Source organism: Rhea pennata, chromosome 17 (assembly GCF_028389875.1).
Source record: "Rhea pennata isolate bPtePen1 chromosome 17, bPtePen1.pri, whole genome shotgun sequence".
Taxonomy (NCBI): Eukaryota; Metazoa; Chordata; class Aves; order Rheiformes; family Rheidae; genus Rhea; species Rhea pennata.
This window is the reverse complement of record NC_084679.1, coordinates 7,629,169-7,647,501: the sequence shown is the minus strand read 5'-3', so window position 1 is coordinate 7,647,501 and position 18,333 is coordinate 7,629,169. Positions and strand designations below refer to the sequence as shown.

Here is an 18,333-nt window from a genome sequence, read left to right as displayed (position 1 = left end):
CACATCATGAATGAAATGATGTCATTAAAAGAACCCATTTAAAGCTGAGCTGATATGAAAAAATCATCAAACCTCGGTAACCTCTCTGTAATAGTCAAAGGTGCTTTTTAAACTCTTGGGATAAATTGCATGTGGGTGGGTTGGAATCCAAACTGAATTCCTGCAGCCGGCTTGTAAACTTGAGTTTACAGTGGAAATTCTGATCTAACAGGCTCTTAACCGTATCAAGGCCAGCAGGTGTTGCTATAATATATTAAATGCTATGGAGACATCTAATATGCTATATTTGAGTATTAGTTCAATACGTTTTCTTAAAACAAATTGATATTTTCTAGGAAAATGTAATGCTATGACAAACTTGCAATAAGACTACTACTGAAACATTCAAAACACGGCAAAATTGCAGGTTCAAGGCTGCTTCTACAGAAATAGCTGAGAGTTTTACTGCTGTTTCAATGAAAGATCTGACCTTACATTTATGCATTACTTGACAATTTAGTGTATTCAAGAGTAAACTACTGCTGAAAGTAACCAGATCTTAGGCAGATGTCTAGAGAAGTATCTCTGTGCAAGAGATGAAGCTACAGCAACCTGTGGCCTCTCTTGCCAGAGATAAGATTAGATTATGATGAAATTTTAATCCAGAATTGTGCTGCTGTGCTGATCCACACAGTGCTCAGGGTTTGCAGGTGATCCCCAAAGGACAAGGGCAGAATTTCTCCAAGGCAGAAGCCCAAACTGCAGCCTCAGGGGCCTTACAGAGGCTAAACAGGCAGGTCAGAGGCAGGACAGCAGCAGGGAATGAATCCCCAGGTAACCCTGTGTAGGCCTTTCCAGGGTAGAATAAACTCAGGGAGGCTCTGATTTTTGCGGAGTTTTGAGCTCTGCAGCTCCTGAGAATCAAGAAGGAGGAGAGGCAAAGGGGCAAAAATTCCACATCCAGGATTATATTGTGGCATGCAGCTATCTAAAATGAGATGGTATGCAAAGACAGGCCACCTTAAGTATGAATGCAGAAGCTGTGAGCAGAAAGGCCTTAGTGTCCATAGGTGAATAGCTTAGAGCTCGTTAGCTCTTTCAGCAGTTGCTGGATATATGTTTGCCAGTAAGGACCTAGGCTGCTTTTCTCCACCTCTACATGCTCTGCAAAAACTCGTGTGCGGAAGTGCTCCCAGTCATGTCAGTGCCAGGCGTGGGATCACTGGCCAGTGTTGTGCTTGAGGCTGCTGGGAAGCCCCCCGAGCTGAGTAGCTCTCCTCCTGTGAGTTGGGTTCAGCCCGTTTTTATCCGGGAGGTGGCCAGGGTGTCCTTCCAGGGCTTGTGCCGGGGGAGGAGGACCCTGCGCTGCCGCCGGTCTGGGGCAGGCCCGTTGTCTCCGGGGCAGCAAGGAGCGAGTAACAGCCCCTGCGGGCCGGCGAGCGGGCAGCGCAGCGGGTCGCTCGCGGAGCCGCCGCTCGGCAGGCCGGGGCGCGGAGGGGCGGCTCCGGCGGCGCGGCGCGGCGCGGCGCGGCGCGGCGGCTCTGCCGTGTGCATGTAGATGAGCTCCCCCGGAGCACGTCACTCCGCACCGGCGCTCTGCGTTTGGGGCGGCTGAGAGCGAGGGCGGAGGAGAGGCGGCGGCGGCGGCGCCGGCAGCGCCCGCCGCCCTCCCGCGCCGCCCCCGATGCCGCGCTGCGCGGCCGGGCGCTGCCGGCGCGGGGCCAGCGCGGCCGCCGGGCGGGGAGCGGCGGCGGCGCGGTGCTGAAGGACAGCTCCGCTCCGCGCCCCTGCGCGCCCCTTCCCCGCGCGCCCGCCACCATGCCTTGACGTGCCCCCTCCAGCACGGCGGCGGCTCCCATGGCGGTGGCACGGAAAATCAAAACTTTGTTGACGGTGAACATCTTGGTCTTCGTGGGGATCATCCTCTTCTCCGTGTACTGCAGGATCCAGGACCGCTCGCAGGAGCTGGTGCAGATCGTCAGGAGCGCCGACCGCCGGGCCAGGAGCCGGGGCGCCAAAGTGGGCAGCCTGGTGGACAGGGAGTCCATCCTGCAGCGCCTGGACCACCTGGAAGAAGTGGTGTACAACCAGCTAAATGGTATGGAGGGCTGGGGGGCAGGAAGGAGTGCATCGCGGCACCAGTCCTGCTGCTTGTCCTGTAGCGAGTGCCATGGGATGGGGAAGAGCATCCGGAGTGCACGCACTCCGTGGAGGAAAGTGCACGCCATGGGTGTGTGCGCCCTGTGCCTGCTCTAGAGGAAAAGGCAAAATTGGTAGCTGCAGGATGTTGCTGGAGGACTAGTTCGGGGCTCCCCCCTAACCCCAAACTCGGTCCAAAGTCAGGGCTTCCTGAGTAGAGACAAAGTTAAGGAGACTGTAGAGTTGAAGAGGAGGACGTAAGGATTGGTTGATGTTCCTGTGCACTGTACTTAGCTTTTACAGTTTGCCTGGATGTATCAACTGTGTCTGGGTACGTCTGTGTTTATATACCAGATGCATTGTTAGTTTATAGCTGGAAGTCATATACTTGGTCTTAGAATTACTTTAAAAGCGCTCTGCTCAGTTCTTACACGATATATTTTTGATGGTCTAGTTAAATACAGCACCCATGTGTTTCTATAATGACTTTGCCATTTAGATTTGGTGTTATCTTCAGTGAGGAGGGGAAGCAACCACCACTTTCTTATCACTACCTTCAGTTCTACTTTACTAGCCTTGAAAAATCTTGGTAAGTGAGTAGAGAGCTCCTGCTATGGTAATTAGAACAGGCTAAGCCATAAAAGTTGTTATAGGACAACTAACCTTTCATATACAAATTTTTCAAAATGAGTGTAGTTATATTTGCATATATTCATAAAATTCTGAATGCAAAACAGAGGCTTAAGTATGTGATTAAATACATCAACTTTGGACAAGAAGAGGTCGAACAAGTAAACTTTTACATGATGTTATAATATAAATGTAACATTTAGCATCTAGCACCACATAAAACTTCCTGTGTAAGTATGTTTAAGTATACCAAATGAGCTTCTGGGGTGGCTGTGAAAATCTTCTTACTCGTAATGTTGATTTAACAAAGGCTACTGCAGTCTCAAAATGCAGACAAATAGGAGGGTTCATATAAAGTATATTCTCTATTACTTCTTTCTGAAGGACTGTATTAATCTAAGCAGCTTAGACCGTTCTGGTAATATGCAATCTGTGCCGGCAAGTATTATAGAATAGACATCCCCTTACATGCAATCACATGCACACACGTGTGTATAAATGGGGAACAGAGAAGAGGAGTGTGGAGTTGTGGGTGATAGTCACAAAAATATCCATGCATGAATTAGAGGGAAAGTGTCTACATCTGTGTTTCCTAATGATGTTTTGTAGAAATTTTGAAGAATGCAGGATTTAAGAGGGAAATCCTCCTCCCAAATTCTGTGCAACCCTAGAGTGCCCAAAGCGAAATAGCTCAGTCCCTATGTTGTGTCTATTGCAGCTGAATTGAATGGATCTTTTTGACTCAAATTGATTTGTCCTTCACAATGTTTATAAGTGAGGCTTTGGGCAGGATTATTTTACTGGCTCTGAGTCCATCTCAGTATAGCATCCACTGGAGAAATCAGCGGGAGTGCTTAGCGTACGAGGCAGACACCATTGCACACAATGACTGTAGCTTATCATGAAACAGGAAGTTCTCTGTAACCACCATCTCTGTTTTGGATTTTTTTTTCCTTCTTCTTATTTAATCTGATTTTATGGATATGGAAATTCACAGCAACCTTACCATTTAATTAAAATGCTATGTTGTTCCTAAGGGTAATGATAAGCACTGTGGACAGTTTTTTCTTCTTGAAAGTTCTTAAACGGGGAAATACAGAAACTTTTTCAAGCTGAGCCATTTAAATTCTCTGTTTTTCTTCAGTTTCTCTCTGACATAGTTGATTTTTTTTTATTGCACAGTTGTACATTAACACAGATTAATTATTTTGCCATCAAATGGTTTCTCTCTCTCTCTTTTTTTTCTCCTGTGGCAACAAAACCAAAAAAAAATCCTTAAAAAAATTAGGAGGACTCCCACTGAAGTGACTGGAGTTTCATCACTGTAAGTGAAATCAGGATCAAGCATCTGTGTTTGGGTTTAGCTCAATGGCATTCCTTTTTAATATCATGACTCATTACTTAATGGGCATAATGCTGCTCTGGCAGCATTTATATTCAAGGGAGCCTGGCTGTGACAATGTTGTATGGTGTCTAACAGAGAGACTGATGTTAGGTAAACACTGGCCAGATCCAGAGCTGCTGTTTCATCCTCGTGTCCAGCAGGTTTCTCAGACGTTAGCCTGTCTAGTGTTTTATCATAAGGGTAGAGAGCCATCTGAGGGCTTCTTGGACATTAGTTTTTAATAAGGTGGGTCAAAATCACCTTTAGAGGAAGATAATGATACTGGTAGACAGATTTTATTCTTAGAGGGTGTGAAATCCTTGCACATTCAGACCTCCTGTAAGCACCTGAAAAAGGTTGAGTCCAACTGAATGTTATTGTTATAGTACTTCTGTCCAGATCAGTATTTTAATTTTCTGCTCTTGATTCTTTCTAGTTTGGGATCAGCTAATTTAGAGCCACCTGTTAAGTATCTTATATTGTTGGTTATAAAGCCTCCGTGTTCTTTTAATCTGTTTTTCTCTTCTATTTGGATTATTCTTAAACTAGAAAGACCTCACCTGTATTTTCCAGGGACTCTGATGAAGATCTAGCATAATAGACGCTTCTGTGAGAGACCAGCCCTGCAGCTGCAACTGTGCAGAATTTTGTTTCTGTCACCTCTATTGGTTTTCATGCAATTAAAGACATGTTATCTTAAAATGCACCTTCTGTAAGGAAATATAAATACAAGCAGTAATGTTGCAAGTATATCAGGAGGCAACCTAAAACTGATCACTGGAGACCTCATTAACTTCTCAGTCTGAATAAACCAAATAAAAACCGTGAACACAATGCTTGCAGAAATATGGGCAGAGCACAGAAGACCATACGTGAAAGCCAATAGAAAGCTGATCCTTGAAATTATCTCTGGAAAAACAAGAATTTTTAGAATGAAGTGAATGACAATTGCCACAAATCTGTGCAGAGACAGGCAGACGTGCACCCAAACAATAGCGTTCAGTTGGCTTGTGCTTTGGTTTTTGATTAACTTAGAAAAATCATATTTTTGAAAGTTTTCTTTATGCCCAGCTACTGCTCTTTTTGGTGGAAGTAAGTGGGTGGAGTGTACAAGGGGAAAGGAATGAAAAATCATGGCTGTGGAATTTCCTTGGTGAAGCCCCTTATGTAATTCGTCAGTTTTGAATTTCAAATGTAACATTTATTTTGGACAACTGAGTTATTCTAGATCTAGTTTATCAATCTGTATATTTTCTCATTTTTGCTATGGTTTTACTATTGGTGAATATTTCTTATTATCCTTTAACATGAAGGTAAGACATGGTAGACTTTGTAGCAATTCATGAAATGACATAATGATATGCCATAACAAAATACCTTGGTATTTTGTTCCTTTGCCCTTTTTTATTTAATAAAGGGAAAAAATCAACAAGATCTAACTAACTGATTTTTTTCCCCAATCAGTTTTGTATCCAAGTCTATTGCTAATGATTTACCATAGAGAGTAAAGAATTTTTGATGCCCCAACTAAGAACATAACCTTTCATGCCAAAAGCAATTGAAGGGTCAGACTACAATTTCACTGTAATTGCCTTTTCCCCTTTTCTCTGTCTCTTTCCAGTAATACACAACAATCAATACAGCATGTAATTAGATTTCATTCAATGGGGAAAGATTAAGAGAGTTTTCATCTTCTCATTAGGTATGCTCACATCATGTCTTCCTACCCATGTCTTCTACATTAGACCTCTTTGACCTGTTCTACTGCTGACATGGAGGAATAAGTTTGGAATATTCCCTTGAATTTGGCAGATTATCATTTTTTAACGCATCATAATTTGATTTGGTTCTTTTTGGGAAGATTAAATACAACAGCAATTTCTGTTCTGTTAAATGGGTTTTATACTGCAGATGCATTTCATGGAGAAGGCTGGGAAAAAAGTGGACAATTCATGTAATTGCAGCACACAGGTTTAAAATGATGGAAATAGCAGGTCCTAGGTGCAAGGACTGATTCATGCAGACTGTGACTCCTGATTTTTAGAGTGTACTGGAAGCAAAGTGATTGCATTTAAAATTCAGCCTGGCAATCTGCATACTTAAAAGGTACAGTACTATTTTTAAAAGGACAGTTTATTCTTCATAGGCTAGGGGCTGGTTGAAAATGGTTCCCAATTTCCATATCGAAAAAGGGTTGGGAACAGGCTGAAAATGAATCATGCGAATGTCCACATCAGATTTGTCAAAAAGAAGCTTTTAGAGTTGGCAACTTTTAGCTGAAGACTAATTCCTTTACAGGAAAAAGAGGTAAAGCCATGTGTGCATGGGGGAAGATGAAGTGTGGCTGCCAGCCTTGCATCAATGAAACTGCACTTTTTCATACCCAGATACAGATTCTCATGTTATAACTATTTAATTTGATTATGGTGTGATGCTAACATGCATCTGACAACACTGGGAAGTAATTATTCCCCAAAAGCAGCAACTCACTTGTGGGGACTGCTGCTTGCCATGTATTTTCTATGAAGCTTCTTCTGAAGAGGCTTCTTCATGTAGTCTCACTTTGAGTTTTTAAGAGATGCGAGATGGGGCCAAGTGAAAACAGGAGTGAAAAGTATTAACCAAATTTTTTTTCCTTAGGTTAGACTGAAGTTTTTCTGTTCGCCACGTGGCACAGAGCAAGTGTTCTCACTTGTTCTGGATCAGTTGCTCACGCAGAGGTAACTAAATGTTGTTACAGGTCTGACCTTCCATATTGCAAAGTGATGAAGTCCAAAAGGCCTGGTCTCAGCTTGACATTGGCTTTAGTCACATTAATCTTGATTTATGTAGCTGAGGGAAGGGCTAGGTCTGCAAAATGCTCTAGTGTTTGCAAGAACTTCAGCGGTAAAGGTCCATTGATTTGCAACTTCTGCAGTCCAGTTCTACGCCTGTACTCTTTGGGCATGAAGTGAAGCCCAGGAGATTGCTTTCAAAGCTGCTGCTGGTGATGGGGGCTTGAAGCCAAACATAAAGCCTAGTACGGGGCAAAGTTTTCGCCCAATGAAAGTTGACAGCAGCCATAAATCATAATCAGTGATTTCAGGAAGGCCAAGATTTTATTCTCCCAAAGTGAAGGAAGAAGATATGATGAGTGGATATTTGGATTGGCCCTATAAAAATATAATGTAATATCCTATACAGTCTTCCTCTCTTCGATCACATTAGGAAAAAAATGCCTAAACATACGGTAGAAAGAGGAGGTAAAATTCTTGTTTAAAATGGGCAAATGCATTCAACACTTCAAAATAGTGACAATATGAGAAAATATATCTCCATTCCAGCAGCACATCATAATTTTAAAGTTTCTGTCTGTGCTAGCATGTGTTAGCATGTACTGCTAACCATTTCCTATGCAAAGTTTCTACTTTTTGCTTTTGTAGCTGGTAAGAAAGCTTATTTTGACAGAAAAAAGTGTAGTAGTTTTATCATTGACCCATTTGCGTAGAACTTGAATCATTTGTACTATATAGGATTATATGTAGTGTATACAGAGGTGGAAACTTTGACTGATGTTGTTTTTATTGTCTTTTTTAAGATATCCCAGTTCAGTTTCTTCCATTTCTTTGTAGAAGTTAGAACTGGAAAAGCAAATGTGGTGCAGTCCTCCTTTAGTGAAGAGCTGCACTGTGATCTGTACACATCTGTGACCAACAGACAGGCTTTGAGGATTAAAAAAAAAAAGGCTTTAAAGTTAAAGTCTTGATGATGGGTGGTTGGGTAGGTTGGTTTTGAGTTTAGAGTTTCTTGTGTGTTTAATTTTTCAGTAAATTAATGCGAGTTGAAGATAAACCAACAGCATCATTTAAAAATGCAGTTCCAGGCACTCAATGTATGGCTGTTCTCCAAGGAAATAATAAGATTTATGAAAGGAAGGAACAGAAATGAGTCATGTTTAACAAATCTCTCTTTTATTAATGCTCCTCTCTAACCTTACTAATGGATACTCAGTCTCTCTTTCTCACTACATTTGGAATTCTTTTTTATTATTGTTGTTATTTGTGGGGTTGCACTTGCTAGCGGTTTCCATCACTTATTTTAAACTAATAAACTGAAGAGGGGGGAAAAAGAAAAAGAATCTATGATGGTCTGATAACAGGAAAGAAGAAAGCCAATGGCAGCAGAGCAGTTTCCAACGTTGTTATAATCCTATTGATTAAAACTGTCTTCTGAAATAGAAAACTTAGCTTCTGAGGATGAAAAACAGATAGAGATCCTCCCACTGACCTAAAGTCATCTTCTCCTGAGAGCACAGAGCTAAAGCGACAAAGTCTTAATTGGGTGCATTGATAACTTGTGTCTGCCTTTCCTAAAACCCATAGGTATGGTGCCATGGAAGTGGCTGTGTGCAAATGAAAGCCTTGTAGGTGGAGGCAGCCCCCTTCTTGAAGACAGCATGGCTGACTGAAAGTTGCCTTTCTGCCCTATAGTTTTTTATCTTTTCAGATGTTCTCTGATACTGATGTTTCCCAAAAAGTTTTGGAGACACGCTACAGTGCAGCTGGTTACTAGCAAGTCCTATAGGACAGAAGCAGCATGAACCTGTAGCAAGGCTGTCTCTTGGATCAAGATTTGCTCAACTTGCAGAAAAGAAAGGAGCCATCAGGGAGCAGTGTGATGCACCTTGTCTCAGATCCCCTCATTTAGTTGGAGTTGCTTCGAGTTTAAATGCATAGTAGTAGTATTAGGGGGAAGGTAAGACTCTTGTTTCTGTAATTTACTTCTCAGTCTGATCTGCTAGGGTTTATTGTGCTTATGCTGCAGACCCCCTCCCACCCCCCAGTAGAACTGAAGCAATATGGAGCTTTACCTGGAACAGATCCCTTCAAACCTTGATAGGCTTCATCTTGTTAATGCTGCCTTGCTGATGATTTTTATGTACTCTTCTCTGCCCACAATACCCATATCAGTAGCTTTCAAGAGTGCAGCAAAGATAAAGATAATCCATGTTTCTTCTATGACTTTGGTTTTTTGAACTCTGAAGCAGTAGAAAAAGGGCCTTCAGTTGCATCAACCAGAAGTCCTCTAAAACTGAATCAAGGACAGAGTTGCCATTTGTGGGAAAAGAGTTCTTTTTGAGTTCTTTGAGTTTTTTTTTTGAATTGAGCCTCACCAACTGGCTTGCTGAAGTGATGTCTTTTAGAACTAAGTGATCTAAATGAAGCAAGCTGTCCAAACCTCCAGATGTCCAAGGAGCTGGTATCTTAGGGTGAGTTCTGTTTTCTCCTCCCTCTATTTGATATTCACTTCCCACTGTGAGGGAACATGGGCTTGTTGTTCTGTGTTTTTTTCTACTAGCTTTCTATTTCACCTGATTTAGCTAATCTGGACTCTTTGTAATGCATGAGAAAACAGTGCAGCAGTGCTCTGTGCACAATCTGGTAGAGCCTCTGGAAGGCCTTTCACAGCAGTTCCTTATCCCTCTTACTATATTTCTTGGGCCTTTCCATTTCTGCATACTTAATGTTCCTTTCTTTTTTTAAAAAAAGAAAGCATCTCTCCTGTCATCTTGCTGAAATGTGTATTGAGAGGGCCTACTCTAATGACTACGGACAGGTCAACTGGGCTGTGTGGTAAGAGGAAGAAATGAATGTCCTCAGAGTAAAGTGAACCTGCTTGCTGTTTGCCATACCTAAGCTACTTGGTGTGTGTTCTGTGCCTTACAAAGTTGTCTGGTGAAGCAGATGTGGCTTTTTGCCTCTCCTTTTATCTTACTTGGATGACTAGTTGTGAAGGATCTTTGCTGTCAAGCGAAGGATGAACTTCGTACCATGAATGGTTTTGTAGCCTTAGTGAGGAGGATCCTTCTTAGTGAAACGCTTCAGGGAAAAAAAAAAAAAAAAAAAAGAAAAAAAAAAACAGTTCTAGTAATCTCTAGCAAATGGAAAAAGGCCTATTATTATTAAAGTATATCCTTAATTATCAGCTATGGAGGTGAGTACAAGAGCAACTGCAGGATAAATAGTAAAAGATAGAATAGACCTGATTCTACTCTGTCATTATGAGCAGTGTGGACAACTAGTTTCCTTAGGAGCAGAAAAAGATGTCTAAAAAAAAATGAGCAAAACATTTTTAGAAAAGGCGAGAATATAGACTTCTGAATATTTTAAGCTTTGTACCCACTCCTACAGAGCTGTTCTGTAAAAGCCCTTTCATTTGCCATCATGATCTGATTTATACTTTTAATACTTGAGCTGTAATTTACATGCCATCCTGGGAGAGCAAGCAATGATTAAAGAAAATAAACCAAGGAAAAGGTCTTTGAAACAGCTTCTGTAAACAGTGCTACTGTGGTTCTGTCAGGCAGAGGTGCTTGGTGCCAGAAGGCTGCAGGAGAGTTACCTATTTCACAGCATGGTGTTGAAATCACATCTAAATAACCCAACTCAGTGGATGAAATATGCCTGAAGTGTAGAGGACTGGTTGGGATTTGAGGATTCTTCAGTGCTTTTGCTTCAGTCTTAACCTCCTGGTTAAATGATAGATCAAATATCAAATATTCACTGGAGTACTCATGACAGTAAGTGCTCACTAACAGAAGAGTCACAAACACTTTATATGGGATGGTTCAACTCAGGTGTGCTAGAGCCTCGCGCTTGAATCTCTGCCTGGTACAAGCAGCATAAGAACTCTCCCAGCTAAGCGTTACTGTAGAAAAAACTGATCAGGGGAAGAAATGGATCCTGCCAGGCATCTCTCATATGTGAAGTCCTTCAAATATTCAGATAATATGAAACCCGAGTATTACCTATGGAGATTCACAGAGAGCTACGTTAGACTACGCAGCGATATCTGTGAGGGATATTCTTTGCCATGGTGAAACATTCACGGCTTCACGGGCTCGGGAAGAGCAGAGCTGGTCTCTTTGGGATTACCAATGTGTTATTCATCTTTGTTCCTGAGGAGAACTGTTAAAATGCATGTCTGTGATACAGGCAGTAGTTGTAATTAGTCAGGGATCTAAGTAAGGTACAAACACACCACTGTTTTTTAAGCAAACTATAGATCCTGCTGCCCCAAGTTTTGTTGTCATCAGGGATTAGTGTGGGCAGTGACAGCACTGTTTGGATGGGGTACAAGCTATCTTGCTCAGATAGGCTTGAGTGAATTTGTCTGGTCTTTTTATGCATGCATCAGTGATCCAGATTCTCCTCCACTCCAACTCACCTGTGCAGTGAGTTGTTGAAGTCCGTTGCCCAAATGCATCCCTGCTGCTGATCAGGATCAGCACAGCCAGGAGTTATCAGCATAGTAACTCCAATGGTTAGCCTGCCAAATGAAGCTACTTCTGCCACAGAACGAATAGTATATTGGCTAGTTATGATGATGTATGTAGTATAAAGATGAATTCATGCTGAGTCTCTGTGCTACTTTATTATGGTTGAGAATGGGATTTTCCCTCCTTGAAGGTTTTGGAGTGATTTTCCTTTTTAATATGGAACCAGTGAGCTTTGTGTTTCTGGCCAGGTCTTGTTTCTGTATTTGTGCTGTTTGATTCCAGTTTGCATTTTGCAAAATGAAGCGCAAGGACCAGGAGGTCAAATTAGCAGCATTATTGTGCCTATCAGAGCAAGCTTTGTTTTCAGATTGATTTATCTTTTTCCACAGTACTTCACAGTATTATGTCCCTGCTGTGGGGCAAACTGAAATGTTCTTCGTGCATCCTGCCCGTTGGGTTCTCCAGAGCACAACCTCTGCTCCCTTAGGTAGTGCATATGATCCTGTGGACACAGGTCCCCTGTCCCTCAGTTCAGGTCTGTGTTGCAGAAAGCCTTTCACTTTAACTTTAGAGATCTGCTTCTGCCTGTGATCATGTGTGTCAGTTTGACGTGATGGGCAAACTAATGCCTCACTTGCACTGTATCTAACTGGGATCCAAAACTAGACTTTCCCCTGAAAAGACTTGATTCAGTGAGTATTTTAGGAGTGCTTGTGTGTATAGGTGAGGTGTATCCTAGCTGAATGCTTTAACCACTCATCTATTGTATAAAAAATAAAAATAAAAGGAGGAACTTTTCTTCAGTGAAGAATAAAATTCTTTCTGCATCCTCTAAAGCTATGGGTCTTAAGGAGGTAGGTATTTGCAGACTTCAAAACAAGGAATGTTTTTTTGGCTGCCACCTTTTCAGCGTCCTCTGCTTGATTAGCTCTGAAGAACTGCCTCCAGAGGCTCAGGCAAGGGGTTGGCTCTCCCTGGAGAGGGGTGGCAGGTCCTTGGTGAAAGCCTTCAACTCTCGCCCCGGAGGCTGGCACGTAGGAGTTCACCTCACAGTGCTCACTGCCTTCCAGCACTTTGGGCTACAGCAAAAAATGCAGCATGTGCAAGGTCACACACAGCATCTGTTTCCCACAGCTCAGATCAGCATCCTGCCCAAGGCGGTGCTGTACCATCCCCACAGGAAGAGGGGCTTTGTTGCACAGGAGCTCATTTTTCCTGGAAGGTGTCCACCATGAGAGCTGAAAGCTCTCTTCTGCAGAGCTGGAGAAGTTTGCTGCTCATTTTGTCCCTGTGGCATTTTTGGTGGGGTGATGGGGTTAATTGGTTGTTTTTCGTTTGGATTCTTTATGCTGGTTTTGTATTTTACTCAGCAGTGGGACTTCGCTGCCCTTTTTGAAATTGAATTTATTTTTTCTGCAGCTCTCCGATGCCTCTAGGATGTGAAGCTTTTGTAAATAAAAATGTATTTTTGTTATATTAACTCATTTTCAAGCAAGCTTTGTATAGTAGGAACGATTGGTGGTATTCTTTCCCGTGCATGCTGAACTGAAGACAGTGATAAGACTAAAAATATCTCCAATTGAAATAGCATTGTATAACCCAAAGGTTAGTCTTCCTCAGGATTAAAATTTGCAGTTGCTTTACAGATTCCTTGTCAGGGAGATTTCTAGTCATCTAGCCATGTGTAAAATGAGGCTACTGATAACTACACAATTTTCAGTCCCTTTGGTGACTACTTTACCACAGATACAAACCTGCTGATTGTAAAGATTTGGATACCCGTTGTGCTGATGTCAGCTAGCACATGCAGTTTACGTATTCCCGTGATGGTGTTTGTACTACAGGCGCTCTATTAGAGGTGCTGAGCACGGACTAGGTACTGTTCACACCTCTAATAGGAAAAACAGACTTTGCCACACGGAGCTGTTAATCCTAAGGCACGATGATAGATTGCAGGTGGCTCCATGTAACAGATGTGAGAAGAGTGTAAGGTAAGAGGGAGCCGGTCATGTTCGAGCAACTGAAGAGTAAGCTGTCCAACTGTTGAGGTGGCTGACACATGAAGCACGTACAGCAATGAATGGATATAACTTAGGAAAAGAGCTGCTTGAGTGATTCAGGTGTTAGCCTGTGTTAACTTGGGGCTGGGAAACCACATTTATTTTATAGTTCTACATTATAATGTGTGTCACGTGGGTGATTCCCTGAACCTAGATCTGTGAATTCAGGCTTCTGACTTGAAACACAGTTGCAGGGACTTGGCAACTGAACTGGATCCTGCTTGGATATTTCTTATTGGTGATCAATCTTTTCTTCCACTTTTAAATGATCTTCTATATCTAAAAGAAAAACCTACTCACTCTCAATGCCTGCAGAATGTCTTTGGCTTTTTAGTACTGTTATTGTAGGGAGCAGTGAAAAGATTTGAGGGTATTCATTAGAAATTTCTCATCTTTTGATACTACAATATTTAATGTAGTATTTGGCAAACTCATTTGACATGTATTGCCTGAGAAACTCCTCCTGAACATGTCAGGCGCTGCCCAGAGCACTGTCCTCTCAGCTGCTCCAGCTTTAGACTGGCATTAGCAATGATCTTTCATTTCAGACCTCTGCCAGTCCGATCCTCTTCCTGAAACAGATCCATCTGGCTCAATGAATTTTCCTTGAACAGAAGGTTATTTCCAGAACGTAAGTGGTTTTCATAAAGCCAATGTCCAATAGGGTTACCTGTAAAACTTTCTGTTTTCTGAAAGTGTCACCTTGATACAGTTCCCACAGTCACAGCCATATTCTCATTTCAGGCCTGTAAAACCCCAAGCCAGACTGCAGAGAGCTCTCTTGGATGGGTTCAGGAAATTAAGAATTTGTTCTTTGATTCTTTCTGAACCTGCCCTGCCTAATAAGTGGATTCTTTGTCTCCCCCTTTCTGCCATGCATTACAAAGTTCACAAAGTAAACTTTCTATTTGAAGAAAAAGCTTGAGCTTTTCTTTCTTTTTTCTGCATGTGTTACAGTGTTTGGTGTTTAGACATATCTCAGCCTTTCATCGTACTGATGAGGAGTTGGAAAACAAATACTGCTGTCTTAAAGACATGGTGGAGGCTGTGGAAGAACGAGACTGGTGAAATTCTTATTATTGAAATTGCTTATGGTTGTTGAAGTAAGCATGGAACGGAAACCTACAGTTGGAGTCTGTGTGTGAGTCACCTTGGGACTGCCCTAGCCCAAAGGAGAGGTTGAGTTCTCCTCTACAGGCTGGTGTACAGCAGACTATTCTGGTGAAGTCCACAACAGAAACTGATAATTCATGTTAATGTAGATTATTGATAACCATTTTGGACTAGAATTCTAAGTGATGAAAGCTCTCTCTTAATGCATCATAGTCTATTTGTGGGAGTAGGAGCAAGATCAAAATCAGGCCCAAAGGGTAGGACAGCTGGTGCAGGATCGACATCAACTGGATGATATTAAAAGATGCACTGTGAATGCTGGGGTGTCCTTTGTACACAGTTGTTTTTTTATTGCCAGAAAGCAAAATTGAATATCCTGGGAAGCAATTTATTTCAGAAAAAGAAAAAGGCATCACGTGATTTTCTGTCTTTGTTGTTGAACTGGGAGAAGATACCTCTAATCTGTTTGATGGGTGATATTGCATGCATGTGGCTTCTTTATGCTGGATATAAGTGTTAGCACATGGCTGTAAACACTAGATGTTGATTATTTTAAAAACAATCTTCACATATCCTGAACTGACAAATTCCATTTAAAAATATGTTTGATATGCTGCCAAATGTGGGCTTTGGGAATATACCTTGTTTTACATTCTTTTCAAAGACAGTGAAGGGGAAGAGCTACCCTCCCATTAAATGACCAGAGGAGAGATTAGTTTCTTAATAAATGCCAGGAGAAGCAGGCAGAATTCTATAAAGAGGTGTCTCCTGTTGGCATTTTAGTGCCTCACCTCTAAGTCTGTCTCTCTTGCTTCCTAAGCTGAGAAGCTCTAATTTAGTGACTTAGACATTTTCATGTGAATTTTCTTAAGATGGTACATGTACAGGGAAAGTGTTTTTAAATGAAGTCACAGACATACCTCATTATTTCTGTAAGGAGTACATAAAAACGTGCTCACCTGGTCACATTATCACCTCACCTGGTTCTTGTCATTGCCTTTAGCGTCTGACAAGGAGTGTAGGTAAGCTCACAGGAAACAGAGACCTGGAGCTAAACGAACAGTTTCTGGGCTAGTTTTTAGGAAAATATTTAAAGCTGATGACATACAAGACTAGGGCTTAGGAGACATGGTTTCATTTCCAGGTGTGCCTTTGCTGTGCTCCCTATCTGCAGTGCCTGGTCACCTCTCCATGCTTCTCCTGTCCCTTCCCATACATGTCCTCTATTTAGCTGAGAAGGTCTGACTCCAGGCTCGTCTGTGAAGAGTCTGTCCTAATGGTATTGTAATCAATGATGTAAGTAACATTACAAACCTAGATGCCCAGTAATTACAACAATTAACTCTAAAAATAAGTATTTAGTTCCATGAGCAGCAGTAGCCAGAAAGTCTGCTTTCTTACAAATCGATATCTTAGAGGTGAATTCTCAGGGGTTGCTGATAGCTCTGATGTTTCTATTGTATTTGAGGTTTCACTGAACCTCTTCTCTCAGTAGGAACATTTTAATGCCAGTGTCTTCCCAGATGTCAACTTTTGTGACACTTGCAGAAATGCAATTTTTGGAGACCTCTGACTGTCTGCCAAGCTTTGGCTGAAATTAGACACTGGCCTCCAAGCGTAACGAGCGGAAGTGAGGGGAGGGTTTGTGAGAGGGAAGCAGACTGACAGGCAAATACAGACAGCATGATCCCACAAACTGCTTTTCCTTAAGAAACCAAGCTAAAAATCATATCAATGACAAATGGGACTTTCAGTCATTTAAACGTAAATGTGAAAGTGAAATCCTTAGCTTTTAAGGGAACCAAGCTCAGATCTTCAGTCTGTTTCCTCCGCTTGCTTTGTTCATGGGTGAGATATGCTAACTAAAGCAGTTTTTCCTTGTTTTTGTCTTTACATGAGTTAACAACTACAGCAGCATGACATTTCCCTGAGACCACACCAGTACTGCAGGACAGCCTCCTTTATTTGCAGCTTCCTAAAATGGCAGAGTCGGGTCCCACCAGCTTGTCTCATTGCCCTTCTGTAGTGACTGAATAATTAAATCATGCAAGGATCAGAGAAAGTGCTTCTGTGCTGCTCAATGTTAGTCAGAGCAAAGCATGCCCAGCTGCTCATGTTATCGAACAACTTTCACAGCCCAGGGGCTCCATGCTGGCTTTCACTGGGACCATTTATTGCTGGAAAGTTCCTTCTGCTTATGAGGAAGCCTGGCTGTGCCCTGAAGTTTATGCAGAATCAGATGGCACGTCTGCTCTGCAACCTTGAGGAGGAATGAGTCCAAACTGTAAGCTCAGATCTCAGTGTCCTGAAATTCAGATATAGTGTTCTGATTCATACCTTCATGCCTCTTCACCAAAGCATCATCTTCTCCCGTATAAAGGCACCTTCTATCACTGCCTTCACCTCTCTCTTTACTGTGTAATTTAATATCTCATAATGTAGCCTTAACTACAAACCTCAGACACATGAGAGGGTAGGAACATTCATTCTTTTGTGGAATTTCTTGGTAAAATAAGAGAAAGCTTGAAGAAAAAAAGATGAATCTCAGAGAACTTGATTTTTTTCTTACATTACCTTGGTGTAAACCAGGTAAGCAGTACTGGCAAGATAAATTGGAAAAGACTGATCCAGAGTTTCTGATGCTCAGCTATTACCTTTATATATGATCTGAATTCTATATATATGAGATGGCTTTGAAAAACCCTCTGCAAGTGGATCAAAGAAGTGTGTGGTTAATAGATGTAGCTCCTTTGCCAAATAGAGCCCACTTTGTCTGAAGCGAGTAGTTCACAGTATTTCAAAATCCCAACACACTGTGAAGCCGATCTTGTTAATAATGGATCAGGTATTATAGCAATGCTGTTTTTTTAAAGTGCCTGTAACAGTGGATCATAGCTTTTCCACTCCTGGAAGTCTGAGTCAATTTATTTTTATATCAACAATAAACCAGAAAGGGCAGAAATCAAAGTGCTCAATGCTTTTATTACTGCTTTTAAATAGAACTTTGTGCCAATAGTTTTTGCTAATATTACGTCTTTATTTTCTCGAATGCATTGACAGTTGCTATTTATCCTTGTTTCTCCTTTTTCTTGCCAAACTATCTCATTCTCTGATTTACTTTCTCAAGAAAATGTTACCTAATTCTTCTTCTATTTCCATAACAAACCCCTGATTAATTACATGTTATAAGCTGTCTGTAGGACAGTGTGCCTTTTGTTTCTAGGTAGGTTTTTTCATGAATTTCAAGAGGGAATTCTTTTTCTCTTTAGAGAGAAAAATAAACTCTGGCTCAACGTTTCGTTAAGCAATAGCAAGGCACTCCAAATCCAAGTATAAGGATATTGTTTTTTTCCTCAGTCTAGGTTAAGGAAACCATTTGAAAATAAAATTATAAGTGGTGACAGGAGGGACTGAGAGGGCTCAGCTTGTTGTTGTTTGCAGGGGCTGGAACAGAATTCGTTGACTTGATTTGTTTTCCTGAATTTCTGTTGCTTTTTCTTTTTTTCTTTAACATGATGGGCAATGTTTTTTCCACCCTTTTCTCCAGATTGGGAATTGTGGTAACAGCAGATTTGCCGCCTTGGTTCATCAGTGCTGTGTTACTTGCAGTCCCTTGCCTACCTGTGGGCTGCAAGGAGCATCGAGGCCTGGGATGGCTGGGAGAAACGTTACGTGCCTAAGCTCTGAGGAGCGCTCTCACTAACACTAGCACTCGGCAGCAGGAGGAGTGGATTTAGAGAAAACCCCAAAGTGTGTGTCCAAGTGACCCA

General features: G+C 41.9%; 1 protein-coding gene across 1 annotated transcript in view; it reads left to right on the top strand.

The window, feature by feature from the left end:
* The first annotated feature begins 1,836 nt into the window (after nt 1–1,836).
* Nucleotides 1,837–18,333, top strand: part of GALNT9 (polypeptide N-acetylgalactosaminyltransferase 9) — a 152,713-nt gene continuing 136,216 nt past the window's right edge. The window contains exon 1 of the mRNA XM_062590135.1: nt 1,837–2,077. Coding sequence (XP_062446119.1) covers nt 1,837–2,077 — 241 coding nt within the window. The remainder of the gene's footprint in view (nt 2,078–18,333) is intronic.